This window comes from Arachis hypogaea, chromosome 2 (genome assembly GCF_003086295.3).
Source record: "Arachis hypogaea cultivar Tifrunner chromosome 2, arahy.Tifrunner.gnm2.J5K5, whole genome shotgun sequence".
NCBI lineage: Eukaryota > Viridiplantae > Streptophyta > Magnoliopsida > Fabales > Fabaceae > Arachis > Arachis hypogaea.
The window spans coordinates 99432550-99447160 of record NC_092037.1 but is presented as its reverse complement, the minus strand read 5'-3'; the positions used below and the strand labels follow the sequence as shown (position 1 = coordinate 99447160).

General features: G+C 31.5%; 3 protein-coding genes across 3 annotated transcripts; all 3 read right to left on the bottom strand.

Annotated features, from left to right (window-relative positions):
* Positions 1-4906: 4906 nt before the first annotated feature.
* LOC112756196 (pectinesterase inhibitor 6) lies at positions 4907-5835 on the bottom strand. The gene has a single exon (XM_025804667.3). It carries the CDS (start codon positions 5833-5835, stop codon positions 5230-5232), a length of 606 nt encoding a protein of 201 aa, XP_025660452.1. The 3' UTR covers positions 4907-5229.
* On the bottom strand, positions 5096-10276 carry LOC112756204 (mitochondrial zinc maintenance protein 1, mitochondrial). The gene is made up of 2 exons (XM_025804677.2): positions 8388-10276; positions 5096-7377 (listed from the first exon to the last, which is right to left on the bottom strand). Exons 1-2 carry the CDS (start codon positions 8632-8634, stop codon positions 7301-7303), a joined length of 324 nt encoding a protein of 107 aa, XP_025660462.1. The 5' UTR covers positions 8635-10276; the 3' UTR covers positions 5096-7300.
* Positions 10277-10362: 86 nt separating this feature from the next.
* Positions 10363-14401, bottom strand: LOC112756185 (uncharacterized). The gene is made up of 2 exons (XM_025804655.3): positions 13369-14401; positions 10363-10879 (listed from the first exon to the last, which is right to left on the bottom strand). The coding sequence occupies exons 1-2, from the start codon at positions 14066-14068 to the stop codon at positions 10767-10769; spliced, it is 813 nt and encodes a 270-aa protein (XP_025660440.1). The 5' UTR covers positions 14069-14401; the 3' UTR covers positions 10363-10766.
* Positions 14402-14611: the final 210 nt, after the last annotated feature.

Below are 14611 nucleotides of genomic sequence, written 5' to 3'. Positions count from 1 at the left end.
AAACTACAACTTCCACTTACAAAAAATATATTAATTTATATGGCCAAAAGAACACAACTTTTATTCTTAATTAATTATTCTTATTCTTTTATTATTGGTGTTTCAATTCCCCCTAAATGATGAGTGTCTTAGAAAAGAATTTATTCTTTTGACGCAAAAAAAGGCCCTTTACGTGACAAACTAAATTGTCATTTCCAATCAAAGTGCATGGACACACCCTTTAATTCCTTCTATTTTCCTCCACTTAATCACAATGTATATTTTTATTTATTAAGTGTACATCAAATTAATTATCAATATAAAATATATATTAAAAATAAATAAATTATATGTTATATATAATAATTAATTTATTAATAAATTTTAATGTATACAGATATATTTTTATTATTTATTATATATGTTCAGGAAAAAAATACTATGATCGATTTTTATATTATATACATCTAAGTAAATTTTTCATTTCAAATTAACTATATGAAAAATTATTATCTATATAAGCAATAATTTTTTAAAAGAGATATGTTTAATTACCTATGCAAAGGAGGTAATTTGTGACAATTAATCACTACAGTACTTTTGATAGTCAGAGATGTTTTTATTAGTTTTTTGTTTAATAGATTTTTTTTTCCTTTGAATATCATCAAGATTTTCCAATAATTTGATTTAGAATTAAACATTAGGGTTTAAAATTTGTATACTCGTTATAAAATGCGATTAAAATTATTAACCTATCCAAGAGGTATAAATATTGGTAGAAACTCAGGTGCAGTTGACTTCACGTAAAGTTGATAGTTGAGAATCGTTAGATGATTTAACTGATTTGACTAAATTTTTATCTAACGACTCTTAGCTATTAATTTCACGGAAAGTCGACTGCACCTGAGTTTCCACCATAAATATTATATAGCATACTTTGGATACATATTAAACTTTTAATTTGTAGTATTATTTGGAGAATGAATCTAACAAAAATTCGGATAAATTTGCATAGGATATATATAAATATTATATGAATATGACTAAATTACGGATGTTTTTTGAATTAATATGTTCTAAAAGAAATAAAATTTCAAATTTGAGAGTTAGACTGTAATAAAACTAACTATGTAGCACAAATCAAGACAAATTATATTAACTTTTCCGAGATTTGTTTTAATTTAATTTATTTTAGTCTCTCGATTTATTTAATTTGTTCGGTTATGTTAAAGACGAAAGTAAAAAAGCTAACGAGATATAATTTAAATAGGTTATAGCATAATTTTTCTATATTCATCTAAAAGTCACAGATTCAAATTTTTCTATTTTTTGTGAAAAAAAAAGAAATTTATCCTAAATATTAGTATACCAGTTCATTTTTTGTTTAATATTTTTTTACACTAAAAAATTGAACGTTGACTGGTTCCTTTTTTGAATCGTAAGCGACGTTGACATGTCTCCGTACACGTGGTTCTTGTTATGAAGCACGTTCTTTTCTTTTTGTTCCACAATTGTATGACCAATTTATTATTTATAAGGATTGTTATTTAATTTTTAATAATATTACAAATTTATTTTCTATAATATCATTCTACGCATATTTTTATTATATTAGTATAAATTTATAAAAAAAATATTACTAAAATAAAAATGACAATATTTATTTTCTATTTTTTTACAACTTCTTCATTGCTTCACCTCTAAAAGGAGAACTATAAGGTTTAATCAGAACGTTAGTTGCACTTTGCTGCCTAGTACACCTTAGATAGAGTCCTTAATTATATTTTAGTTAAGCAATTCAATGTTTGTTCTCTTTAATAAAACTGTCCCTTTATCATCAGTGGCTTAAAGTTGAAGTCATATGATAATAGGGATGTCAATGAGATAAAGGCACGGCATGCTTCCTATTTTCCGTCCTGCCCCTAGAATTAATTTTTGTTTTCGTTCTATTTTTCACTATAAAAGAATAATTGTTTTCATTTCTGTTTTCTGTATTTTTCGTATTTTTTGCAGGATTTTATTTTCCATCTCCCTATCTTTAATATTTATATAGAAATTATAATAAAAAATATCAAAAAAACAAAAAAATAAATTACAAAATATTATTACAAACACACAAATATATCTTATCTAAGATTATAAGTTAAGAAATATAACATAATAAATTATAGTTCATAAAATAAAATTTTGAACAATAAAATTAAAATTTTTCAATGAGTGAAATTACTAAAAGATTCTCTATATTAGAAATAAAGTAAGGGTTATTAATTAAGTTCAAAAATTCAGGGAATTATATCGGGAATGGTGCAGAGATCCCTGCTCGGGTCTCCGTGCCTATCTCGGGAGAATTTAGCTCCTCATCCCCATCTCTACGAAAAAAATTCTCTACCATTGGACCTCATTCGAAACAATCTTCTTGGAGATTTTTGACACCCCTGTCAAATATGCTTGATTAGGGTTAAAATTAAAATATGATAATTTTTTTTAATGAATTTGATATCTAATATTTAACAAAATAAAGTATATTTTTTGTTTTTAAAATTTGTTAGAAGTACTAAAAATAATTTTAAATTTTGTTTTGTTTTAATTCTATCTTAAAAGTTTTCGAATTGTATTAAATATATCACAAACAATTAATTTTTCAAAAATTTAAAATTAATCTAATAATAACTTTATAAGGACAACCTTCAACACCAACACACCAAACATAAAAATTCTCTCATTGTCTCTTAATTATCATACATTATTATGGATTTATATTAAATTTCTTAAAAATTTAGCTAATATTTGATGCAAATAATTTTTTTAAATAAAATTAAAACAAAATAAAAGTTAAAAATATTTTTAAATGTTTTCATAAATTTAAAGAATAAAAAATAATACTTTATCCTATTTAATATCAAATATAAAGATATTTTCATCCAATTTCGCAGCCCAATAAAATTTAGGGAGTCATTTATATATATATATATATATATTAAATGGTAAAGGGTTAAAGACTTAAAGGTTCATATATCGTGTCAATTAAGAGAGAAAAGTATTTATAATAAATTATTACTAATATTAGTAGGGTAAGTTAGGCTAAAATAATTACCTAAAGTTATACCACACTATTAACGTTTTTATACTAAAAATGGTCTCAAGGACTAATATGAGGCACATTTATAAACTTCAGGGACTAAATAGAAACAATTAAAACCTCAGGAACTAAATTGAGACTCATGTGTAAGTTTAGGAACTAAATTGAGTATTATCTCTTAATCAAATAAGACAAATTCTAATTCCAAAGTAAAGACATGTTATCAATTGAATTTTCAGATATTTGGTCACTCAACAAATTTGTAGGCATCTTAGATGGCAGAAGATGATCCGTAATGGTAGGGAGCAATTCCGTCACGTACAACATGGGTTTGACTTTAACAAAATCTAACAAAAGAAGCATCCAAAATTAGAATTGAAGTGAAGTCTAGTCTTGAAAGATAATCAAGAACAACCTAAATGTACCAGATTTTCTTTGAACTTTCATGTGCTTAATAATACCATGCCACCTGTCTAGTACTAGTAGTATGTTTGTACTTCAGTTTTGCTACCATAAATTATGATTTGCATACTTATATTCCATTCATCTTGATATTATGCTTTTAAGTTTTAACATAATTTAAGTCATTATAATTATTTGAGTTGCTAAACCCCATTAAGCCAACCTAAGATTTTGCAGAGTAAAAAACAAAAAAATCTTATTAGGTACCCCACTACGTGTTACATCCAGTCACGTAGCATTACATCATGCTTCTTCAGTTCGTTTTTTTTTTATCTTGGGGTCAGAACATGTTTCTTAAAACCCGACAATGTTTGATAGAAGTCAGTATTCTTAAGCAAGAAATCCTAAATTTTAGGAAGATTAAATCTTTATAGAAATTGAAGGTGTAGTTTTTTTTTTTTTTTTTGACGTGGAAGGTATAGTTTGATTTGAATTAGAATTTCATTTTGTTATTGCCCTGAATTCTGAAAATGAGTATATCTAATTGGTCCATTTATTTTAGGCTAATAGAGGCCCATTAGTCTATTAGTTCCAAGGCTTATAATAGGATTGGGCTACAGCTACTATGCAATGTGAGAGTACAATATAGGCCGACCCATCCAGAAAGAAGTAATTTATATTTACCGAAAAAATGTTTTATCTCAAATTCCAATATAACAAAAAAAAAAAAGGAAGAACAAGAGACTTAACTGTTAACTCTTAACGCATATGTCATATCATATCATATGATAATACAAAGAGGCAGCAAACATTATTAGCACTGATTGATCCAAAATAAAAATGTCACCTAAGCTAGGCTATATATTTCTTCCATTGATCACTTCTAAGCAAATTTTGTTTCCTTCTGCACGGCATTAAAGAAAAAGAACCTAAAACCAATCTCTTTTAAATAAAGAGTAAAGTATCGTTTTTATTCCCAGCGTTTGGAGTAAGTCTTATTTGTGTTTCTAACGTTTAAATCGTCCTATTTGCATTCCTAACGTTTATAAAAGTGATTCAATGTTATCTTACTATCAATTATACTAACAAATTAGATTATATTTTTCAATTATTTTCACTTAGATGTATTTATTCTCAATTAGGTCTCATTTGGATGTGTTCGATTTTAATATTATACCCCTATTTGTATTTAGATTCAATTATGTCCCTAGAAAAGTGAATTATGTAAATATTTTAGGAATTAGTTTCAACTTTTGATGAGCTATTTTTAGGGAGTGGATCATCGACTCTATCCCAAACATTTGTATTCTAACTTTAAGAAGATATTTTTAAAACTTAAATTAAAGCATTCATGATGTATAATTGACGGTAGGATAACATTGAATCACTTTTACAAACGTTAGGAATACAAATAGGACGATTTAAACATTAGGGACACAAATAGGATTTACCCCAAACGTTGGGGACAAAAACGATACTTTACTCTTAGATAAATAATTAAAAAAAGAGCTAAGTTCACAGTTTATTCAAGTTCCTTGGGCATACATCAATAAATTTAATTTCTATGCAATATCTGCGTAAAACCTTTTAAAACTAACATACGATCAAGTGTTGTCACATAGTTAAAATAAATTCTTTTCGAAATAGTGGGTAATATTTTTTATTTTGCATGACATCATTTGATTAGATATGAGAGTAAGAGAGTTTCACATTTACGATACATGAAAGAAAAGTCCACATAAATTTTGTTACAATATTATTAGGACTTTCTATGGATCCGCTATGCTTCCAATACCTGTAGTGGCAAGCTTGTTAACAAGAGCTAAAGCATTACTGGTTATGTAATATGATCTTATAACCTTAATTTTCAGCAACCTAATCTCCTTTCCTACTCTTTGGCCTTGAAATCCATCTAGGCAAGTATCCTGATCAGTGAGTGCTGCACTGATCCATGTGTTAAGGTCATCCATTTGGGTACCAAAGGTGTTTTTGCTGAGCTTCCTGAGCACACCAAGCGACCTATGAAGCTCATCGAGGGCATCTCTAGAAGTCTCGATGCAATCAGAGAGTGCAGCTCTGCTCCTTCTTCCCCCTACTTGTCCTTGAATCTTCTTCAACCTTGCAAGGTATACTAGAACATGCTTAACCTCTCCTATTGTCACTGACACCCCTGCCCTTGCCCATTTGCTGGGGCTCGTTCCGGCAGCGTTGGAGAACTGCGCTAGCGAGCGGAAACAAAGTTTGGGATACCTTGTCACCTTGCATGCTTCTCTAACATTGTCTTTCCCCTTTGCAAATACCAACTGAATGGTACTTGTAAGGAACAACAGAAGCATAAGCTGAAGAAGTAAAGTAAGAGATGGTATTTTGATCATCTTGTAGAGAGATCAGTAGAGAAGTTGAAACTAAGAATAGAATGGTTAAATTAGGACTCAAGATATAGAGTTTTATAGTGGAATTGTGTTGGACCGGTTTTGAAAAAGTTAAGATCTTTTGAAGCATTGATTACTGTATGGATCACTTTATTTCATCTTTTTTTAAGGGTGGTTTGTTGCATAGGCAAGAGGCTAGTGAGTTCAATTATAAAAGGCTACATGGGTGGTGAAATGAAAATGATAGGTTAAAAAGTGAGTAACATGTGAATGGAGGTTGAACTTCTCATCAATATTGGATAATAATAATGTGATGATTCCTTTTACTACCACCTGGAAAATATCTATGTTGTTCTCAATGTCATAAATAATAACAACAGTGACAAATGTATGTCAGGGGCATCAATTATTTGCAGTGATGTCTTTTGGTGAGGAGTTCTACCTTAGTAAGTTAAGCTCTGGGAATGAATTCTTTCATGTGAAAATTCACATAAGACTCCCATGTGTGAATTTTTACTATTCTAGCTGTTCTGCATGTTAGTTCATCTTATTTATTTATTTATTTGTTTATCAACGATAAAATTCAATGTTTTCACGTGGGAAAATCTATTTCCAAAAAAGGTGTGGGGGGATATCATTTTGCCATTACTTGAACTTTACGTTCCAGTAAATAGCTATAATTGGGTGTCTTTGGCCAACATGATAAGGGAAATAAAGTGAATACAAGGGGGGAAAAAAAAAGAAGAGTAGAAGACCCATACTGAAAATTACACGAGGTTGGAGTTAATTACATGGCTTTTCGTGCTTATCACTTTTCTACATATTTGGAAACGGGGGTCAAGAAGTTAATGATAATGTTATCGACTAATCCCCCTAAAAAATTAGAAACTGGTGAGGATTTAGGCACATCATAAAGTAGAAACATGGTTTGATTTAACTCATCATAAGCTATCACGGATCGGTTTATCAACAATCCTCTCCTTGAATTCCTTCCACAAATATGATTATCTAAATCTCTCTTTCAATTCCATTTGACATGACATATCCATTGCTAAGCACTAGACTCCAATGTCTAAAAATTAAGTACAGGTCTCTATCACTAATTAATGTATTAGTCCATAGGATCAAAATCTTATTGGTTGAAGGTAATATGACTTATCAAATACAAAAAACTGCAGCAATCAAAATTTTCCTTAAATCAATTTGAAATCTGCCGCCAAAGTCAGATCAAATTATCATAAAAGTTAAAACAAATATAAGGGTAGAATAAACCCGTAGCCATCATCGGCTTTATATTGAATGATTCAGCTACATAAAATTTGAAGGTACTAGAAATGAGAAGCAACAAATCTAAGCAGAAAATTTGAAGCCACTCCCTTGATGCACTACTAACATTAATTATTCCTCCTATGCAAAAATAAACAATCTAAGAGAGGAATCACTTGGTTCTAACCTCTCCCTGGAAGTCCTATTTAGATTTCCGGATACTTTCTTCTGTTGGGAGTTCAAGTGTTGCTCCTGCATGCTCCTTACCAGGTTTCACCACTGCACCAACACATAACACTTTCTAAGCAGGAAAGCACTCAAAGTTACAAGATGTGCACACGACAGTGATGTTGAAATGATGGAAGGTAAAGGAACATGGAATGAAGTAGAATTAATGGAACAATATTGAGATAGAATAATGAAATGGTATCAGATGGAACAAAGAATAGAAGAAAAGACACCAACTCAACGGCGTGTTCATGGTACATACTGGACTGCCACTCAAGGACACCTTGGTCAAACTCAAACATCTATGTTTGTTCCTCTTTTTCTTTTCAGCTTGATCACACTTCAAACATTGATTGAACATTGTGTTGAGCGGGGAAATGTGAATAGAAATGATACCCATAATTTTTGGAAATGAATTATGCCAAAGCAAATATGGGCACAATCTAACATATATCCAAGACTTAGGGGTGAGGTGCAGCAAGGTGACACTTGCCAAAGCCGGTGTTGGGAAGTGTCCGTAGGGAGGGAGTAAAAGGGTAACACAAAGACAACAGAAGCCACTTCTTACCATCCATATAGTGCTTTTTTGTTGTGACCTCCCAAATTGAGATGGTTGAACTGCTGTCCCTATATTGCCCTCTTTCAGCTCCCAAATGGTGGTCACCTCTGCACCAGCCACTCCACACCTCACTTTCCAACTGTACACCATTATTAAAGACATCCCCCCTTAGACCCTCAAAAATTCTCCCAAACATAAGAGGTCAAACAGCTTGTTACATTCTTCAACAGAACAAAATTTTTTCTATTTCGTTTTAGTAAATTCTATTCTATTTCATTCATATTATTAGCTATCTATCCAAGCATACATCTATTAATCATGTTTACATCTTATCCTATCACATTGCGGCAACAATAACAAACCCAACAAACCTAACTGACTAGAACTCAGCTGGCTAATATAAGATTATAACAAATTGTGAAAAAATAGAAGAAAGTAAAATTAACAAACAGGTGGTGGGCACAAATGGAAGTTAAAGAATTGAGCAACAATTTGGGATTACCGTAGCTGCCGGCTTCCGTATTGAGCTGAGCCTGGACGATCATGTTGGTGATGAAGTGAGAGGCCTCGGAGGCTTCTTCTAGAAGCTTCTGGATCTGATCATCAGAAGTGACGTTTCTGTTCTCCTCGAACTTGTTACGCACCTCGACGGCGGATTGCTTGAGCATGAGAGCGTCGCCGGCGAAGGTCCTTCGGGTGGCCTTAAGGAGTGACCGGTAAGCACTCAGCACTTCACCCCTTCCCACCATTTTTCACTGATCGATCTTCTTCTTCTTCCCCTTGTTTCTGTTTACTGTAAAACCAGCATCACTTAATCCCTAGACTCTTGCTATGCTTACGACGTCGTTTTGACCACACACCTTTTTTTTTTTACTTAAAAAAGTTTAATAAAAATATTTTGTGCACTATAAAATCAGTTACCAAAATAAGTTATCAAAATAAGTTATTTATTTATGCATAAATATATGTTTAGTTTAATTTATTTTTAATATATATTTTATATTTTAATATATATTTTATATTAGTGATTAAATTTGGTAGCTAATTTTAATATACACTTAATATAATTATTTAAATAATCATGTTATCTAGATATCAAAAAATCAATCACTAATAAGCTATTTTATATAAAAATACATTTTTAATATTTTTTTTAATAATATTGTAAACAATTTTGATTATACTATGACAAATTTAATTATTTTAATGACTAATTATTTAGTTATAAAAATAATGATTAATTTTTAGTTCAAATGTAATATTTTTGTAGGTACAAAAAAATGTAAATGTTTTTGTTTTTCAATTCCTAATAATCATAATAAAAAAAGAGAATTAAATTTGTTAAATGAACCAAGTTTGAGATTTAACTTTGACATGATTTTTTTTTAAAAGAAAATTTGACATGACTCATTTGTTATCTTTAACTTAAGATTACTTTTGAAATTAAGTTTGATTTACCAAAAATTGATTAAATATGATTATATGAAGCTACTTGATTGAGCTTTTCAAAATACAATATAAATATAAAATATCATATAATAACGAATCGAGCAAGCTATTAATAAATTGACATCACAATAGCTTAATGTTATTGCCATTATAAAAGGTATGCATTTGAGGCCCCAATAATTGTAAAAACTAGACACTACACTGCCATCACATGATAACAATAAATTTACTTAAATTATTATTAAGTGTATTAATCCACATTAAATAAATAAATAATATTACACATCCAAGTTTTTTTTGTTAATTAAGTCCAACTAAGTTTTTTTTGTTAACTAAGTCCAACTAAGTCGGTCTAACATAACAAAAATCAGTTATTACAAACATTATTCCAATTCTTATTGTTTAACTTAATTAGACTTAGTTCATAAAAATAGGTAAAAATATATTATTACTCTAAGGCATTGTTTGGATGCAAAATAGAAAATGGAAGAAAAAAAAATGAGTGGAAAAATAGATTTTTGTGTGTGTTGTTTGGATGAAGAGAAAATGAATGAAAAGAAAATAGGAGAAAATTTTTTTTTTATTTGGATAAAAAAAAAAGTAAAAAAAGAAAAAATTATATTGAGTAAAATTACATTAATATTCTTATTTATATTATATAAAATTATAATTTATATTAAATAAAGGGCAAATTGGTAATTAAACCATTATGTACTTTTTCTTCGTCCATTTTCATCTCATTGTTGGAGAGAAAATTTTTAAATAGGCCCCACACTATATTTTCCTTCTCCTCTTAATTTTCTTGGATTATCCAAACAATGGAAAATTCCATTTTCCACTCATTTTCTTTCTCCCCTTTTTCCCTTGAACCAAACGGCCCGTAAATGAATTCCTCCACTAAATGCAATTCGAACATTTAAATTATGAAGAAAAAAAAAAGAAAAAAAATCTCAGCAAATGCTGAAGCTTAAAAATATGTTTGGCCATTGCAGAGAGGAAAAAGAACAGAGACAAAAAAGAGAACAAAATTTACGTGAAAACATTTATGGAGATGACAAAATTATGTTAATATCAACCATAATTGAACAAGATGTAAGTAACTCCTAACAACAAAGGTTTGCTATCAAATGATTAATATTTTCATGTCTCTCCTCGTATATATTTGGACAACATAGTACTTTTCCTCATCAGAAAAACATTAATTAGCATATATCTTCAAAACTTGAACAAAATCTACAGCACAGCATGAATCCCCCACCTCTTATGTCTCTACTTGTTGAAATTCTTTGGACATTGAGGGTGTGAAGCATCCATCACAAGGGATGCTGTAAAAACCACTATCATGGAAATATTCACGCGAAAAAGAAGCCAGTTCCTTGGTTGTAAGGAAGTAATGTATTTTGTTGTGTACATGATCAGGTTTCTGCAATCGTCACCTCAATGCATCAACCATTCTACAATCATGCTTCCGGCGTCGGCATCTATGATGGGATTTTTGGTCTAACAAGGAGTTCTCTCCAACCATCTCCATTTTGGAATCTACAGCTGTGGAACAATGAAGTTCAATTTAGTCTCTGGAACAACACAGTTCAGTACTAGGCTTTTTTATACATGCTAAAATAAACATATAGTTCGAAATTTAGTCAAGTTTTGCATAATGCATATGATTCATGTCAGTATTGTTAATCAGGAAAACATATAGTTTCTAGTACAATAATACATGTATAAAATTCCAGTTAAACTTCCATTGTTATATAGAACAGTAATCTTTGTTCCAAGAAGCTGCTATTGTTCAATCAGATATAGATTTGCAAGTATATTTCTACCTCAAATTTCTGACTATTTTAAGCAACGAATCTTCTTTTTTTTTTTTTCCCAAAAAACAAATCTAGTAAAGAATGAGGGCGGATCCTCCCAATTGAAAAATCCAATTGTCCATGTCAAGTGTGAATTTTCATTATTAGTGGACTAGGTGGGCCAAGTGGGTTACACAAAATTATCCAATTATTAATGGAACTTGACATGGTCAAGTGGATTTTCCAATTGAGATGATTCGCTCCCGCAAAGAATACTCGGTATGCCTGCAAATAGTTTTCTCCCACTCTCACCATTCTCCAAAGTTCAAACACCTTGCTGAGCATCTAGGAAGTGGGAATCATCGGTGTATACCACTACAGAAAATTGAGGAGGCCATTTTTTAATAAAGGTTGACCCACTCTTCTATATATTTCCCCACTAAAACACTACCAGTTAGTGGATTGCAAGAATTGTCTTCCCAAAAATTTGCAACTTCAAACATAAGGATCCTACTAAAGTTGGGGAGAAATGATTAATGAGGAGATCTTCCTGAACATCCTTCTAACTACTAAATGAAGAAAGAATTGATTGCTTTTTAAGACAATGAAAGTATCTATATTTTACTCTTTAAGAAAATATCTGGAATCGTTATAGGATGCTATATCATTACACTATTCTCACCAAGCAATAATGATTAATCTAGTAAGTACTAATGCTTTATAACCAACCAAACAGCTTTAATGGTTTAGTGGTAAGGGGTTTGGGTGATATATATGAGATGATTCAGATCCTCGGTTCAAATCTTATGTTGCCAATATACCACAAAAAGAGAGAGAATTGATTGAGAGGACTAATTGATAAGCCTAATTATCTTCCTAACTATAAAATTGACACTTGTCAAAATTTTACCTAAGCCATTGAGTGTGTGTTTCTCTCTCTTTATCATCAATTTTTTATTCCTTTTTTCCCACAACTAGTCAATTACAATATTATATTAAATCATCCATTGTAATATAATATTACAAAAATCAGAGAGAGTAATATCTCAATCGTTTTTATATAATTAGGTTCAAATTTCAATTCATACCAGATGTATCAGAGAGGATAAAGTAATAGTTTCACAATTCACATATGGAACAAAAACTGCCAAATCAACAATAACATAATAACAAAAGCAAAACAACATATCTAATGCACCAATTAACCCAAAAACACAAATAAGTAAAAATAAAAATCTTCATGATATCCACTTTAATGTGTGGTGACTTCAATGGGTCAATTACAGCAGTGTCAAATGATTCTTGTGGTTGCTTTGGTGGGTTGATCATGGCAGCATGAAGGAGTTCCCAATTTTCTGGGTCCGGAATATGATGGGTCATTATTTTGTTTTGAGAAATCTAAAGAATTAGTAGAGTCTGAGGGGTTAGGAAAGGGGGTATAAAAGGAAACGTGTCAATCAATTGGGAATAAAAAAAATGATGATCAGGATAAAGAAACACATCAATGGGATATGTAAAATTTTGACTAAGTGTCAATTTTATAGGGTAAGGACATGATTAGGCTTACCAATTAGTCCTCCTAATAATTTCTCATCAGGAAAAAAGAGGAAAACTTAGCTTAAAAGTTATCGGGAACTTGCACTACAGTATCACCAAAACCTTAGACAATAGAATATACCTATGCTTAACAGATACAGTTCGGCAATTAAAATTGAAGGCTCAAAGCATATCCAAAGAGAGAGAAACAACAGAAACTCCCTAATCCTACGTTTGAACAATTCAGTAGAATCCATTTCAACTAAAAATATTCACAAATACTATTGAAACTTTTAGGATTCACAACCCACAAAACTGAAGTCTTACACCAGAAGAACTTAATAGTAAATCAACTCTTTAACTACTACAATGCCGAACAAGTTCCATAGAAGTAAAAAGAACTCGCCTATTAACCAAACCACTGATCTAATTTCAAGCACAAACTCTTTCAAACCCACTTAGCAGGCTAGTACCTACTACATAAGCAAATCACCAACTTGGTGACCAACCAAATACAATGAATAAACAAAGTACACCACTTTGTGCATACAGAAATAAACCACCCATAACTAGGAAGTTCCAAATTTCTTAAGCATCCAAACACCGAAATCACACTGTTCTCTAATTACAAAACTAGAATATCACTCCAACCAATCAAGAAGAGGTATATATGCACAAAAAGAAAAAAAACCAAAACTTTACCTCGAATTTGCTCACCCCAGAACAACAATCTGAATCTGGGATCATCTTCTTCCTCATCAAACTCATCCCCATAACCAAACTCAGCATCACCACGATACCCAGGTTCACTACCATACCCGGACTCATTCCCATTCCCATCAGAACACCCACCCACCCCACCAAACCCAACACCACTTTCCTTCTCCCCACTGCAGCCACCATTACCACCACCTCCACCTCCACCGCCACCACCCTCTCTATCCCTCTCCCTCCTCGCCTCACTCACATCGGAGGCCCAACTCCCATCTCCAACGTTCCCAAAGAGCTCCCCGCTGGAGTCCGTCCCCATCGCCACCGGAAAATCAGAGCAAGTCCCATGAGCCGCCGAGGCCCCAACGGAGCAGCATCGGCGCGTGCCACTGCGGTCACTACTCCGGCCAGAAACAGAGCGGGATCCTCGGCGGCGGCGCTTGCGGGCTATAAGGCGGAAGTTGGTGGTGGCGGCGGAAGACGATTTGAAGGGTTTAGTGGTGGAATCATCGTCGAGAAGAGAAAGCTTGGAAAGGTCGATCGAAACGGAAGGGGTTTTGCGATCGGAGAGACAAGGGCGCTTGTTGGTGAAGGGCTTCCATGTACGGAGCTGGAAGAGGCAGGAATCAATGGAGTGGCGAGATTCGAGGGTCTTTGGAGATTGTTGGGTATGGGACATTGACTGAGTCATCTCATGGCATCACAAATTCAAATTGGAATGGCTTAGGTGCAGGATTTTCATATGGCTGTGTGTGTTGAGCTTTAGTGGTTAAGGGGAGGAGGTACATGATATTTTTCTAACTTACGAGATTCTAGACACTTGTCTTGGGCCCCACTCTCACGTGCCTTGCCTCACCTGCTCTCCGCTCTATTTATTAGTTAATGACTTTATTTGTTTCTTTTTTTTTTTTTAATTTCACTAATCCAATCTGACTCTACTTTTATGAAAGGTTTTTTTTTTTTCATAAAACTTTTTTTATTTTTATATTTTTAATAAAATAAATGCAAGAAACCAGCTTTTAAGTGTTAATATTAGTTCATTTTTTATTGTAGAATTATGTGTTTAACATTTTTTGAAAGATTTACTATTTAGAATTAAATTGTGTTAAAAAAAATTAGTTTTTTAATTAAACTTTTGTTAATAATATTAAGTATATTGAAAATATTTGTTAACAAAAATGTTTGTAAACGGTCCGATTTATGTACTCTTAATTTTTTTAAAATTTTTAAACAC